This window comes from Coffea arabica, chromosome 1c (genome assembly GCF_036785885.1).
Source record: "Coffea arabica cultivar ET-39 chromosome 1c, Coffea Arabica ET-39 HiFi, whole genome shotgun sequence".
NCBI lineage: Eukaryota > Viridiplantae > Streptophyta > Magnoliopsida > Gentianales > Rubiaceae > Coffea > Coffea arabica.
Genome location: NC_092310.1, coordinates 45750988 through 45765647, shown reverse-complemented (window position 1 = coordinate 45765647; position 14660 = coordinate 45750988). Strand labels below are relative to the sequence as shown.

The following is a 14660-nucleotide window of genomic DNA, read 5'->3' as shown; positions in this document are numbered from 1 at the left end:
CTTATTACTAATCAGTGTAAATTATAAATTCATTATAACTTCTAACTAAATTAGTTTAAATTAATCACTTTTTATGTGTTTCTTAAATCATAGACCAAGGATTTTAGGTATAAGTGATCAAATAAATGCCAATTAAACCACAAAATAATTTGAACATAAGTAATGTGTTCAATTATGAATAAATTTGGGATCAAATGAGTAATAAATGTTTAAATCATTGAGGAGCATAATGAATGTATTATAATTTAGGAGCCCCAATTTATAAATTAAAAATTACAAAATCACTTCATTTGGGAAAATTCGGATTTCATCTTCAGCTGATGAAAAGTGAGAAAACAATCATTGCAAATTTGCAATATTGCATAGTGCCGTGACTGCCGTCGCCTAGGGCTCTCACTAACACTCCCAAGTCCCAAGTCCCAATTCCCAAATCGAAGCTGCTCTCCGCCTCTCCGGCATCCGCCAGTCCGCCGCACTTTACGTCTCCTGTCGGCTGTGTCCTGCCGTGCTGGTTCATCGCTGCCGAGTGTCGAAGACGAAGCACCAAGATCTCACTGGTTCATCGCTGGTTCATCACTGCTCATCTCTGGCTCGCTTAGGTAAGTGCTCCTCTGTTTTTGGCTCTGTGTCTCTGGCATTAAAATGGGCCAAGATCGACTAGGAAATTTGTTATCCTGAATTGATAAGGGGACGAAATCTGAGCTTCCACTTGCAAACTCTAACTGCTGTAGTAGTTTAGATTAGGTGTGATATAACATAAGCTTTGTATTTTATACACAAGAAAGCTCTCTCCAGTTGTGCAGTGTTTAAAAGTCACGGCCTTGGGGAAAAATTCCACCTTTTACCCGTTAGAAAAATTAAAAAGGAAAAAACTTGCTAAACTGAAAATTTTACCTCCTTGTCCGTGGAGATTCTCAATCTCTGGTGCACATCTAGTGAAAATACGGCTCCAGAAGTTGTACCTAGGATTCTGGATATGAATTTCTGCAATGTGTAAAAGAAGAAACATCTATGTATAAATAAGCAGAAAGGTCACCTTAATAAGCTCAATACAAGTAATCAGCTCCTGAATAAGTAATGGAAAGCATTGGAGCAAGTCTAGAACATATCGAAGAGAGCAATTTAGCTTTTATAACTACAAACCAGTAGAAGGCCTACATGTGTCTAGCTTCTTTACATATTTTCAGTCTAATATTTGTAGCTTTCTCATGGCTTGCGGGGGTTGGTAGTTGCTGAACTATAAAGATTGGTTTTATATATTCTCTTAATTTGCTTCAGGGTTTTTTTTTACATAACAGATGAATTCGGTTAGACCGAATTCATTACCGTTTTCGAATTTGAAATCGGGTACCGCATGAATTCGGTAATGCCCAATTCGAAAATGAAAATGGTTTAGATTTCTATAGGTGCAATAACCGAAAAAACCGAATTCAGCGCACCGATTTACCGCATTTGCACCGAATGCTCACCCCTAAGACTGATACACAACTGCTGTTAGTAAGATCTATTTTATGTTCTTTTTGTTTCATACATGAAACATAGAGCAGGATTTGGAAAATTAAGCACCAGAAAGGTATCTCAAATATAACAACGTCATATAAGCAAGTTGGGTTATGATGACTTCTTTCACAGACAAGATTCCTGCTTCTCAATATTTGACATTACCCATTTTTTTTACCAAAAACAAAACCTTTGTCAAAGATGCTTGAAGAAAAACCAGCCCGAATATAAACATATACCAAGTAAAAAGAATAAAATTGCATCAAAGGAAATAATACGAAACGCTAGCATATAATATGGGTTAAAACACACAATCAAGAAGCTATCATCATTGTAGACTATCCCAAAAATAACCATGCCTGGAGTTTGTTCACAGCTGATCGATCTATCACGATAGAGGAGGACGCGCATGCACTTCTCCAATAGCTTGACACCTTCTTCAAGGGTCAAGTTTTCATTCCATTCCTCCCTGAGAATGGGTCGTGCAAGGTGATTACCAAAACCAGTTGCAACATGATTGTCCTCATAATGTACACCAACCATATTAACCTGAAGAACCATCACGTATGTCAAGAAGATATCTACTGAATAAATGGTAATTGCTAAACAAATTATGTATGCAATTTAGGGATTACCGTTCCAAGGTACTTCTGTCCATTTTTTACTCCTCCAAGAATAAGAGAATTCCACAGACACAGAGGATCCCCCACCCCACCCCGCCCCATTGCCACCCCTAGGCTCCACTGGTTATCCCAAGCCAAATTCCTAATTTGACACCTCGGACTTCACTTCAGCCCTAAATTTCTAAAATCCGTCGCTTTGTTTCCACCTTCTTGCCGCCGCCGATCTTTGTCGCCATTGCCGACGGCTCATCTGAAATCACCAAGTAAGTTCCCACTAGAGAGTACAAGCTCTATACACCAATTTCCAGTCTCCTCTCCTACGCTTTGTCCAAAGAGTCCAAACCTAACTCCCTATATATTCTGAATCAATTCCTGCTGTCTTCTCCAGTCCTCCATACGATCCCCGGCAGAGTTGCAGAAGTTGGGAAGGTTGGTTGAAAAAAAGGGTTGGAGTGATCTTTGTTTAATCAAGTAAGTTAATGTTCTGCAACTGGCTAATTTGGTGCAAACTAAAATGTTCACTTTTTGAAGATAAATTTGCTTGAGCTACATAAATGCATCCTTTAAAAGTCAGAATTGCATTATTGGGGTAAATGCTATCTAATTTTGATGTACAGATTCATTGAAGTATAAGAAGAAAGGGAAAAGCGTAAATGACCAGCAACATGAAAGCACTCACTAATTTAATTTCACATGGTCTATTTGTTAAATTTCAGGCAAAACACGTGCAAGAACTTTATTGGGGACTTTTTCTTTAATTCTTTTATTTGAATTAATGGATTTCCTTTGTTGCTTTCTATGTGTTTGAGGAAATGTCAAAGTTACTGAAAATTTTGGGATGCACCTCTTTTGGTAACTCCATTGTTGCTTCCTGAGATATGCAGAAATCAGGATGGCTACTTTTAGTCTATACTTTTAGTTGGAATTGCAGAAACTAGATAACTACCATTTTTTTTAAAAAAAAAATTTTTTGGCACAAGTAATGGACACTAATTATATTTTAGACGTTGAAGTTAAAAGCTACCTCTTATGTTGCTTGAAAGTTGAAATCAGTGTTCTAGATTGATATTTAGCATTCACTTATCAATTTCCTTTTTTTTTTTTTTTGCATTCTTGTTTTTCTTTTTCTCTTTTGGCTTAACTGAGGTAGGATGGAAGTAGACTGCTAACTGCTAAGCCAGCTCAAAGGTTGATTAACCATCTAGAAGACTCTATTGATTGACCATGCAACTGAAGATGTCATCAAATTATGTAAATGTAGCGAGAATGTATTAAACTGACTTTTTCTTGTTTGTTTTCTGTTATCTTTATGTATTGCAGCTGAATACATATCAATCTAAGTATAGCTTAGTATGTACTACAAAGTCTTCCACAAAATTGCTTAACAATCTTTGGAAGCAAATTAAGGATGTTCAAATTAAACATGTTCGATTTGGTGAATTGGATATGGATTTGGATCACAGCTTCTTGGTTATATTTTATAAATTTGATTTGCAGGAAAAAGATATATATATATATATATATATATATATATATATATATATAGATATACACATATACATTTATGACGTATTTATGACGTCATCCGGTTCGACCTCCGAATGACTCCGGTTGAACCCATTAAACCCTGACCCCTGAGTTCGGCCGAATCGATGTCAGGTCCGAGTATGAAAACATAGCTGAAAATCCTAAAGTGAACGGAATCTCCACTCAAACTCAAGCAGGAGTACTGAAATTTGTGTGGGCAAGAAGACTAGTCTGAAAATTTTGATTTGGAGCAAGTATGGCATCGTCGTCGGATCACAAGGCAACCGTCATCGACGGCAAAGCAGTAGCTCATACTATACGGTCCGAAGTCGCCGATGAAGTTCGTCAACTGTCCCAGAAGTACGGCAAGGTCTGAACTTGGCGCTCTTTCTTTCTTTCTTTCTTTCTTCTGTGTAGTGTTTGAGAAAATGGCAGCAAGAATTTCAGCAAAATTTTCTTGCTTGAAAATTGAAACGATAACATTTTCCAACAAAGTTAATATATGGTCCTTTGATTATCTTATTTGGATAGGTAGATAGAGGTGAGCTTAACAAAAAGGGCATAAATTGGCCTGATTTTGTGTGGAATTTGGGTGATAAACAGGTCCCAGGATTGGCCGTGGTCATAGTGGGACATAGGAAGGACTCTCAAAGCTACGTGAGTATGAAGAGGAAGGCATGTGCTGAGGTTGGGATCAAGTCCTTTGACATCAACCTTCCAGAGCAAGTGTCTGAAGCCGAATTAATCGGCAAGGTCCATGAGCTGAATGCAAATCCAGATGTTCATGGTTGGTTAGTTATATACCAGATTATTCTTCTTGTTACCTTTACAGCTTTCGGTTTCATCACCAAGCTAATTGAGCTCATAATATTTTGTTACCAAGAGATCCAATATACTAGTGTTTCATCTTGTCGTAACTTTGATTTGCCATTTCTTGTCAGTGTATTATTGCTTTCCACAAATCTATGCTAAGTAAATTTTAAAAAGCAATAATAATAAAAGAGAGAGACAGACAGACAGACAGACAGACAAGTTGGAGATTGTGATTGTCACTATTGTTGCAGGTATATTGGTGCAGCTTCCACTTCCAAAGCATGTAAATGAAGAGAAAGTTTTGGGTGAAATTAGCTTGGAAAAAGATGTGGATGGCTTTCACCCTTTAAATATAGGCAAGCTTGCAATGAAAGGCAGAGAGCCTCTATTCCTTCCATGCACCCCTAAGGCAATATACTTTGGTCTTGAGCACTTAAACGGTTTGATGTAGAAGTTTTCATAATTTTTTTCATGATATGCAACATACTTATATGGGTGAACTACATCGTTACTTGGACATTTTTGAGAGGCTCTATTTCTTGAGCAGGGCTGTCTTGAGCTTCTCTCACGTAGTGGCATTAGCATAAAGGGCAAGAAGGCAGTTGTGGTAGGACGAAGCAATATTGTTGGATTACCTGTTTCCCTACTACTACTCAAAGAAGACGCCACTGTCACTATAGTGCATTCACGTACCAAGGAACCAGAGAAAATTATCCGTGAGGCAGACATTGTTATTGCTGCAGCAGGACAAGCGAACATGGTATCAAGAATTTTTTATACAACTTTTTCCCTGTGATATAATATCATTATTGTTGTGATATGTGGCGAAGCATCTTTTTCACTATTTCCTTTGTCCTATATCCAATTTGATAGTGAAGAACACGCATGTTCGGGGTTGACATCTTATCTGAGAAGAACCCCTTATATATGCTCTTGACTTTAGAACCCTGTATGTGATGGTGACTGGTAATTGAATGTAGAGACTTTGCACCATATGTTTCTTCTACAAATATAACATTACAAAACCAACATTCAAATGACGGGATGATTAGACTCTAATCAATGCAGAGTTTCGGGCTATGTAGCTTCCTTCAAATTTCTTGGATAAATGGATTGTCAATTCTACTTGATAGAATATCACGTGCTTGGTTACATCTTGTCATAGGATGATGGACATGCTGAGATATTTTGCTCACTAAAGTACCTAATAATCTGGATTTTCAGATACAAGGCAGCTGGATCAAATCTGGTGCTGCTGTTATCGATGTGGGGACAAATGCTGTGGATGATCGAACTGAGAAGTCGGGTTATAGGCTTGTGGGAGATGTCGATTTCAAGGAAGCAAGCAAAGTGGCTGGATGGATAACTCCTGTTCCTGGAGGTGTTGGACCAATGACAGTGGCAATGTTACTCAAAAATACCGTGGATGGAGCTAAGCGGGTGATTGAGCAATAATTCCTCTTCTTAATATTTCTCATCCTAATAAAATGTCAATCAAAGCAGTCACTGATACACGGAAGAAAAGTGTAATTTACCGTTTTCCTATGTTTTCAAGAGCATCTATCTATACTGTTCAAAATCGATTTCAGGAAAAATCAGAACCAGATCACTTGTTTCACATTACTTGAGCTTTATTAATCTCATAAATATTGCCACGTTCGCATACTGGGGTTTAGTTCATCCTGCAGACCGAACTTAGTTGTTTGTAATAATCAGAGAAATCACGAGAAGAATTTTTGTTTTTTTTTTTTCTAGGCTCTGTTTAGAGTTCATGGGTTAGTGCGGCGGCTTATAGGGGTTGTGGATTAGGAATAGTTGCCTTGAGGAGGAGACGGAAAGATCAATCAATGGACGCCAAGATTGCTGCATTTGGCTTTTTAGGATCGATAACTTGGGTCAAGAGTACTGCATCAGCATGCTCAGCAGCATGAATGGGTTGCTATAACGTGCATTGTCATGTTCCGGGGGATTTATTAGGGAAACCGAAATTCTCCATTATTTTTTATAAAAATTAAGGGGGGGAAAAGGTTAAAATGGAGCTCGTTGTACAATTCAGCTGGCAAGGATCCAGCAAGGATCGATGTTAGATGAAGCCGTCAAGGGTTCCAGCAAGGATCCCTGGAGCTAAAATAGGAAGCATTGACATTGGAGTTGAGGAGTTTGAGGGCAGCTTTAGATTTGATACACCTTGGAGTTTTATACTGATTAATGGATGCCCCTTGATTGATGAAAAAGTCCTCAAAAATTTATAGACAGGACAAGAACATGACCTTTTTTCAGCAAATTGGTGGCCCTTATGCATACTTGCACGTATCCATATTCCATACACACATGTATAGATTCCTAATTATGTGCTTGACAAGGACCAGCTTCGCCGTGAAAGAGCTACATGCACATGAAAATAATAGTCACGCCGATGCTCATACAAGAAAAGACATCTTCTTTTTTTTTTAAAAAGATAAAGAATCTGATTCCTGCAAATGATCCAAAAGAAAAAAAGGAAGGGAATATAGGCACAAGAGCATCTTTCTTGGATCACATAAACTGAACAACCTTTTACAACTTAATTTTAATGTGACCCAAAAATTCAATTTTGTTAGAAACCCTCGACTCGAGGAAACTCACATCCATTTTTTAAAAATTTTAATAGACTCGAATACAGGAAAAAAGAAAAGATTAGCATTTAGTTCAAGAAGCACATAAATCTACTCCATCAACCGTCTTTTTTTTTATTAAAAAAAAAAAGTCATCGGAATCTACTCAGTGAAAGTCACATCCATTCCTTTTTTTTCCCCCTCAAGTAAGAGGTCTTGAATCCAAGACGTTTTACTTACAATCCCATCCACCTTACCACTCAACACAGCCCTACCCTCTCTCTGTCTCATGTATCAAATATACCTAGAATCCGATCTATGATTCCACCTAATGAGTAACAGCTGGGGACAAAATTTAAATATACATGATCCTGTAAGCTACAGCAGCATACTGTAAGACGTCTTTGGAAGCCCTCTCACTTTTCTTTACCAATTCATATATCACCAGTGACACCATAAATCCAGGTAATATGGGGCTAAGAAAAGTATCAAATATTACTGAACTGAAACAGAAGCTCCATTAAACCATTCTGCATTATTTTAGGTGAGGAACAAGAAGATTAAGTTCCAATTATATAGTACATTAAGGATCAGTCACATCTTCCAAATTTCACAAGGCTGAGCTCAACAATAAGAAGTTTATGAAATTTATCTCAATAAATAAATGAAATTTATCTCAATAAATAAATGAAATTTCATCACAAACATTTCCTGCATATGATGATGCCTAGAAAAATGGATATAGATGCAACAATAGCACCCTGTCTAGATAAAGCAAATTCTGTCCATGTCAAAGGCCTTGTGACCTGGACCAATACCTTCTGAAAATTTTCATTCAGATCTGCCAGTGATCCAGTGTTATCTATTAGAATATCTGCTTTGGTCCTTTTGAGATCAAGAGACATTTGAGAGTTAATCCTGCTCTTAGCATCTTCTTCTGTGGTTCCATCTCTTGCCATGAGCCGATGGAGCTGAGTCTCGGGATCAACCCAAACAACAGCAATAGGATTTGTCCACCTGTCCATCTTGGCTTCGAACAACAAAGGGACATCAAGCACAATAATTTTGCACCCCTTCATCCATAGTTTCAACACTTCCAAGAGAATGCCTGATGAGATGTATGGTGCCAGAAATCTAATTGCATAAATTGCCAAAGTCAAGGTTCACGTAAAGTTCTTCCAAAAGAATCAGTTCATTCAATTCTAATGACTGATGCACATGAATCAGAAAGAGGAAATAAATCTAACAAGCTCTTTAGACTGCCACAAGCTAGAAAATCCAAACATGATTTATATATATATGTATGAAAACTTCTCAACTTCACAGCAGACCATTTACAGGAACAATAGGCAGCAACCGAATGAACTAGTAACATATCATCCAAAATTCGCCCGCTGCAAAGCACATAAACTCTTGGTCCCTGCGAACCCTACCCATTATATCCCAAAATAGTTGGGCAGGGGGGAACTTTCCATGAGTTCAACTCAAAGTGATTCTGTTGTCGTATTTAGATAAGATACAGGCAAAGTCCAACCATAGTCAAACAGTTTTAACTGAGCATCAAACTAACAATATTCAAAGCATCACCAAACTTGAAAAAGCTATTTGTTCATGGCTACTGACCAAACATCAGAGTTTTCACTCTACATCAATGTATCATGGCAATAATTACTTCACTAATATCTAAATGCAACTTTTTCCCTTATCTAAGCAAATCACAAATGAAAAATCCAAAGATAGTTTTTACATTACCATCAAGGAAGCTGATGCCTAGTCAAAGCTTTAATGTAAAACTAAAGGGGGCGCAGCATTTATCCACAAGCTAACTAGTCACATCCGGATGTTGGAAGCTTCCATATACATCAATCAGATACCAGTTAAGAGTATGTACCTATTAAGAATAAAGAGTACGTACCTATTAAGAATCTGGCGTTTTTGTGGATCAGAAAATACAATGCGACCTAACTTCGGGCGATCCACCTCTCCGTCAGGAAGCAGGATGTCCTCCCCAAAAGCAACCACCACCTTTTTCCAACCACCAGTACCTTTTTTCAAAACATCCTGCAAGTTAAAAAAGCGCTACTGAAAGTTGAAACCAGGTACTAGTAGGTGCTCAGGTTTAATTTCAGTATGCAGTAAATTACATCATTAACACTGACTAATATATATATATATATATATATATTAGTGAAAGAAATTAAAGAATAGCAGTTGAGGTACTAGTAGTTGTAGATTTTGGGCTGTTTCAATCGGGAAAGAAAAAGAAAAGAATTGACTAGGGAAGAAACAGAGAGTAGGTTAACGAACGGGAACGATTAATAGGAATTGGAAAAGTGGGGCTTACACGGGCGATGACGTCGGCATCGACGACTGGAATACCATGGGCCTTGAAAAGATTGGAGACGGTACTCTTCCCTGATCCAATCCCTCCGGTCAGCCCCACTATCCTCATTCTCGGACCGATTGATTTCTTATTACTATGAGTAGAATCCCAGTACCAGCCTACTGATTCAACAATAATCGGGTGACTATTTTTGGCGTAACTAAATTAATCGAGTACTAAATAATTACATTAGTCCTACAAAGTGTTCCGTCGTCTTCAATGATAACAACTCACAGTTCATGAATTCTTTGTTTGGGGGGAACCATGATGTTGCAAAGCCGAAAGTAATCTGCTTCTGAGGTCCTGCTAGTAGTGGACTGGGGGTTTGTGGGAAGCGTCAGTTGTCATCTAATAAGAGTAAGGCATTTGATCCACCTAACAAGCAGCGCATCTGGTGTAGTGGTATCAAGCAGCGATGTGTGTTGAGCCCCCTATGTGGGAGCCACAGTTGTTTATATGGAACTTTGACTGCCGGATTGCCCTCTCATTTCTAATTTAGAAATCACCTAAAATAAGCAATAACAAATTTTTTTTTTCCAGAAAATGATCCCCTCTCTCTGAATTTCAGTTGGGGACTTTTATCAAATAGCTGGTACCCAATGAAAACCGATCCCACAAATGCACCAGAGAAACGAAGAAGAAAAACCAAGAATAAGTCATAAAAAAAAATCATGGTATAATCACAGATGAATTTGAGAACACAATATGGATTGAAAGAGCAAGTAGAGCAACTTTACTGAGCTATTTCTGGTGATACTCCTGTGGTTGCTCAATGATCATCTCCTCTGCGGGTGGTGGTGGCGGATTCACTATTTGATGACATCTTCAGTTGCATGGAATATCAACAGTCTTCTAGATGGTTAATCAACCTTTGAGCTGGCTTAGCAGTTAGCAGTCTACTTCCATCCTACCTCAGTTAAGCCAAAAGAGAAAAAGAAAAACAAGAATGCAAAAAAAAAAAAAAAGGAAATTGATAAGTGAATGCTAAATATCAATCTAGAACACTGATTTCAACTTTCAAGCAACATAAGAGGTAGCTTTTAACTTCAACGTCTAAAATATAATTAGTGTCCATTACTTGTGCCAAAAAATTTTTTTTTTAAAAAAAATGGTAGTTATCTAGTTTCTGCAATTCCAACTAAAAGTATAGACTAAAAGTAGCCATCCTGATTTCTGCATATCTCAGGAAGCAACAATGGAGTTACCAAAAGAGGTGCATCCCAAAATTTTCAGTAACTTTGACATTTCCTCAAACACATAGAAAGCAACAAAGGAAATCCATTAATTCAAATAAAAGAATTAAAGAAAAAGTCCCCAATAAAGTTCTTGCACGTGTTTTGCCTGAAATTTAACAAATAGACCATGTGAAATTAAATTAGTGAGTGCTTTCATGTTGCTGGTCATTTACGCTTTTCCCTTTCTTCTTATACTTCAATGAATCTGTACATCAAAATTAGATAGCATTTACCCCAATAATGCAATTCTGACTTTTAAAGGAAGCATTTATGTAGCACAAGCAAATTTATCTTCAAAAAGTGAACATTTTAGTTTGCACCAAATTAGCCAGTTGCAGAACATTAACTTAGTTGATAAAACAAAGATCACTCCAACCCTTTTTTTCAACCAACCTTCCCCAATGTTTTAAAACCCGGACCCTCAATTGAACCGGTGAAGTGAAATGGTCGAGGTTCAACTGGTCGGATCGATTCAACTCCGGTTCAATAAATAAATAAATTATTATATATATATATATATATATATATATATATATATATATATATATATAGACACACACACCTATGCACAGAATAAGATATAAATGCTAAACCACAATTAACATAACAGCAATATCCAACAATTAACACACACACCATTAACATAGTTATCCAACTTACATGTCCAATTGTCTAAATATTAGAATTAACAAAAACCAATACAAGTCTAGAAAACAATCAAAAGGTCCTTTAATCCCTGTATGATGCAATCAAAACTTTCAACCAAATCATTTGAGGCCCAAACCCCTGAAATACACATGCAATTGAGCTAATCTATTTTTCAAAACTGAAATTCCACGCAATGATGATCTATTGCAAGTTAGGCGGCAGCATGGACTCCATATTTGTGGGGTTCCTATACTTTCAACATCCAAATTCATTCCAGAAATAAATTAATAAACCACTCCAGCTCCTTTAATCCTTCATTTACTATTTTTTTTCTATCCATCGTTTGCCCCTTTATTGTGGATTTTATTTTATTCTTGAATTTTGGGGTGTTCTAGAAAGCTTTTGGGGCAAGACCTGGGATCAAGTTCACTAGAGGAACTTCAACAGATTGACAGCCAGCTCGAGAGAAGTCTAAAGAACGTCAGGGCAAGGAAGGTAAAACTGTTCTAGGAAAAAGTGCATTGGATAGGCTGTTCTAGGTGCTGGTTCTTTGTACTTGACCCGAAAAAATTGTCAAACATTTGAAAGTGGACATGATAAAACTGTTGTTTGAGAGATTTCAGTTCTTTCATCAGTTTCGTTGGATAAGAGTTGATGATCTTGACTTTTGAACAAAAATTTGCTTCACTAATTGCAGACTCAGCTATTCAAGGAAGAAATAGAGCGGCTAAAAGCAAAGGTATGATGATAGTACTGCATTTTTGTCGGTGTAGGTAATTGGAACTGCTTCACTTTTTTTTTTTTTTCTCATTGTAATATTCCTACTACTGCTCCCAGGAGATGCTTTTGTTGGAAGAGAATGCAAGGTTATCTCAACAACGAAAGGAAAAAAAAAAGGGAAAAAAGATAAACGAACCTGGTATAAGCTTCAATTCCAGAGTTTTTTTCGGCTTACAATTCCAGCGGTGAGTAGAAAAACTTCATGCTTCGGTGCTTCCTTTTTGCTGATTGCTATGGATCAAGATTGGAGTTTGGAGTTTGGAGAAGGGATTAGGGATTAGGGTTAAGCCATTAAGGGGAGAAGGAAATAGAGACGGCAGGCATGAGGCAACTGGGCAAGGCAATTTCGGCAATTGCAGAGAGAGGAAGCAGGAGCCAGCCGCCAGGAAGACCGAAGCGAAGTGCGAAGACCGAAGAGTAGGTTAATTTCGGTCAAAATTGAAAATTCAGTCAATTTTGACTCAAAAATTGAAAAATCACGCTTCACGGTTCGATCCGATTTTAACGCTTGGAACGGGTTTTTATGAGTTTGACCGGTTCTTGGTCCAAATCAACACAAACTATGGTTTTGTTTGGATTGTAAGTTATTTGGAATTATTTGGAATATTTTTACTGTAGCACTTTTTGTGATGTGATGTATGTGAGATAAAAAGATAATTGGAAAGGTAAAAAGGTGTATTGGAAATTGTAATGATGATGTAAGCAAATAAAACTGGGTAAATAATACTCAATCCAAACAAACCATATGAACCGGATCGGACACATGACCGGATCGCGATTGAACCGATCGAACTGGTCGATCCGGTCCGAATTTAAAAACATTGACCTTCCCAACTTCTGCAACTCTGCCGGGAATTGGATATAGAACCGGAGAAGACAGCGAGATTTGATTCAGAATATAAAGGGGAGTTAGGTTTGGACTCTTTGGACAAAGCGTAGGAGAGGAGATTGGAAATTGGTGTATAGAGCTTGTACTCTCTAATAGGAACTTACTTGGGGATTTCAGATTAGCCGTTGGCAATGGCGACAAAGATCGGCAGTAGCAAGAAGGTGGAAACAAAGCGATAGAGATTTTAGAAATTTAGGGCTGAAGTGAAATCCAAGGTATCAAATTAGAAATTTGGCTTGGGATAACTCGTGAAGCCTGAAAATTCAACAAAAGCCAAATAAAAAAAAAAAAAAACCCGATTCTTACCTGTTTTGACGATTCACGGTTCAACTCAATTTTTGATCGAGTATTAAACAAAAGGATTTTTAGAAGAACTCGGACCGAATCATTAGCCGAATCACGTTTCGATCGGTCAAACCGACCAATCCAGTCCGAGTTTAACAACAATGATTTTCAGTCGATAAACAAGCTTGATTTTTCCATGGACTTTTGGACTCGCCGAATATTTGCAGACTTAGGCCCAAGAGTACATGTTTTTGTCAAGTCCAAGCCCATTTGTAAAATGTCAAGAACCCAATTCCAGGAGTCCAAGTTTCGACCTGCTTTCGCCTCGTGCATCAGCAAATCGCGCGTCACTTTATTCCATCCACTCCTTCAATTTTCTGATTTCAACTCGTAATACAATATCAGATAATCCATTTGTCTTTGAGTTGGAGGTCTCCTCCATTTCTTATTCCGTCCTGAAATCTCATTCACTTTTCTTAAACCAGGATTCGAAAATATACCTTACAAGAATAGAACAAAATTAGTTATTCTTGAGACGAGACCTCAAATTTTCACAAATTTTAAACCAACTGGTAAGCATTCTATCTGTCGTTTTTCTTTGAGGGTGCATGTACATTAAAAAAAAAAACTAAGTACGATTTGTGAAACTCAACGAGCAATCTCTCAATTAATCTTCACTTTCGTTTAGTAACGTATATGTTAAATCACCTCAAATCAAAATTGGTTATGATTCACGAAAACTGCAATTGCATCTCCCGTAAAATGAAAGAGAGTCGATCATATATGACAGTGACATGGAATTTCAAAGTAATACTAAAAAGAAATCACACTAGCCTAGCAAACAAAACAGGTAGTATTATTATTATACCGATCCAAGTTCTTTCTTATTGTGTTCCCAAAATCCGGTGAAGTTGAGAAAGTACATAATAGGTGCAGTTACGCTTGGTAATATTTCATCATTCACTTTGTTTGTGCTAACTAGAGCTGTTAATCGAATTGGATAACTCGCGAGCCGAGCTCGACTCGATTCGATAAGGGCTCAACTCGACTCGTTTCTATCGCCGAGCTCGAGTTCTATATTATACTCGTTTAATAGACGAGTCGAGCTAAAGCTCAACAAGTTCATTCGAAGAATTATTTTTAGTTTTCAAGTTCATACATTCCTTCCATAATTCTTACAACTATCATCAGTCAACGCAATCATTATTTTGAAAACCTTTCTCAATTTTCACAATTTAGACTTCCTACATAGTAGATGGCTATTTCTTCTCGCTCAAAGGAAAAAACACAAAAAAAAAGGAAAGAAAAGATGGCGGCTTCCCTTTTTGGGTAATGAAAGCAACTGCTACTTCAGTTAGTAGTAAAGAACTACAGGTAGCAATT

At 37.4% G+C, this 14660-nt stretch overlaps 2 protein-coding genes and 1 long non-coding RNA gene across 7 annotated transcripts; 2 read left to right on the top strand and 1 right to left on the bottom strand.

Moving 5' to 3' along the window:
* The first annotated feature begins 332 nt into the window (after nt 1-332).
* LOC113724513 (bifunctional protein FolD 2-like) lies at nt 333-6081 on the top strand. Of its 4 annotated transcripts, XM_072073364.1 has the most exons (8): nt 337-599; nt 1877-2386; nt 2512-2594; nt 3783-4020; nt 4254-4437; nt 4715-4872; nt 5011-5223; nt 5688-6081. In XM_072073364.1, the coding sequence occupies exons 4-8, from the start codon at nt 3907-3909 to the stop codon at nt 5916-5918; spliced, it is 900 nt and encodes a 299-aa protein (XP_071929465.1). In that variant the 5' UTR covers nt 337-599; nt 1877-2386; nt 2512-2594; nt 3783-3906; the 3' UTR covers nt 5919-6081. The 4 variants fall into 4 exon arrangements, with proteins under 4 accessions (XP_027103209.2, XP_071929465.1, XP_071929469.1 ...); XM_072073368.1 differs by lacking the exon at nt 1877-2386; XM_027247408.2 differs by lacking the exons at nt 1877-2386; nt 2512-2594 and having other exon boundaries at nt 333-599.
* A 1614-nt stretch (nt 6082-7695) lies between these two features.
* LOC113724529 (dephospho-CoA kinase) lies at nt 7696-13399 on the bottom strand. 2 transcript variants are annotated; one of them, XM_027247423.2, is made up of 6 exons: nt 12240-13399; nt 10178-10347; nt 9675-10029; nt 9402-9562; nt 8973-9118; nt 7696-8191 (listed from the first exon to the last, which is right to left on the bottom strand). In XM_027247423.2, the coding sequence occupies exons 3-6, from the start codon at nt 9679-9681 to the stop codon at nt 7756-7758; spliced, it is 750 nt and encodes a 249-aa protein (XP_027103224.1). In that variant the 5' UTR covers nt 9682-10029; nt 10178-10347; nt 12240-13399; the 3' UTR covers nt 7696-7755. The 2 variants fall into 2 exon arrangements, with proteins under 2 accessions (XP_027103224.1, XP_027103236.1); XM_027247435.2 differs by having other exon boundaries at nt 9402-9559.
* On the top strand, nt 11314-12293 carry LOC140029067 (uncharacterized). Its single transcript, XR_011833021.1, has 3 exons — nt 11314-11818; nt 12021-12062; nt 12161-12293. It is a non-coding gene; the product is annotated as an uncharacterized lncRNA (long non-coding RNA).
* Nucleotides 13400-14660: the final 1261 nt, after the last annotated feature.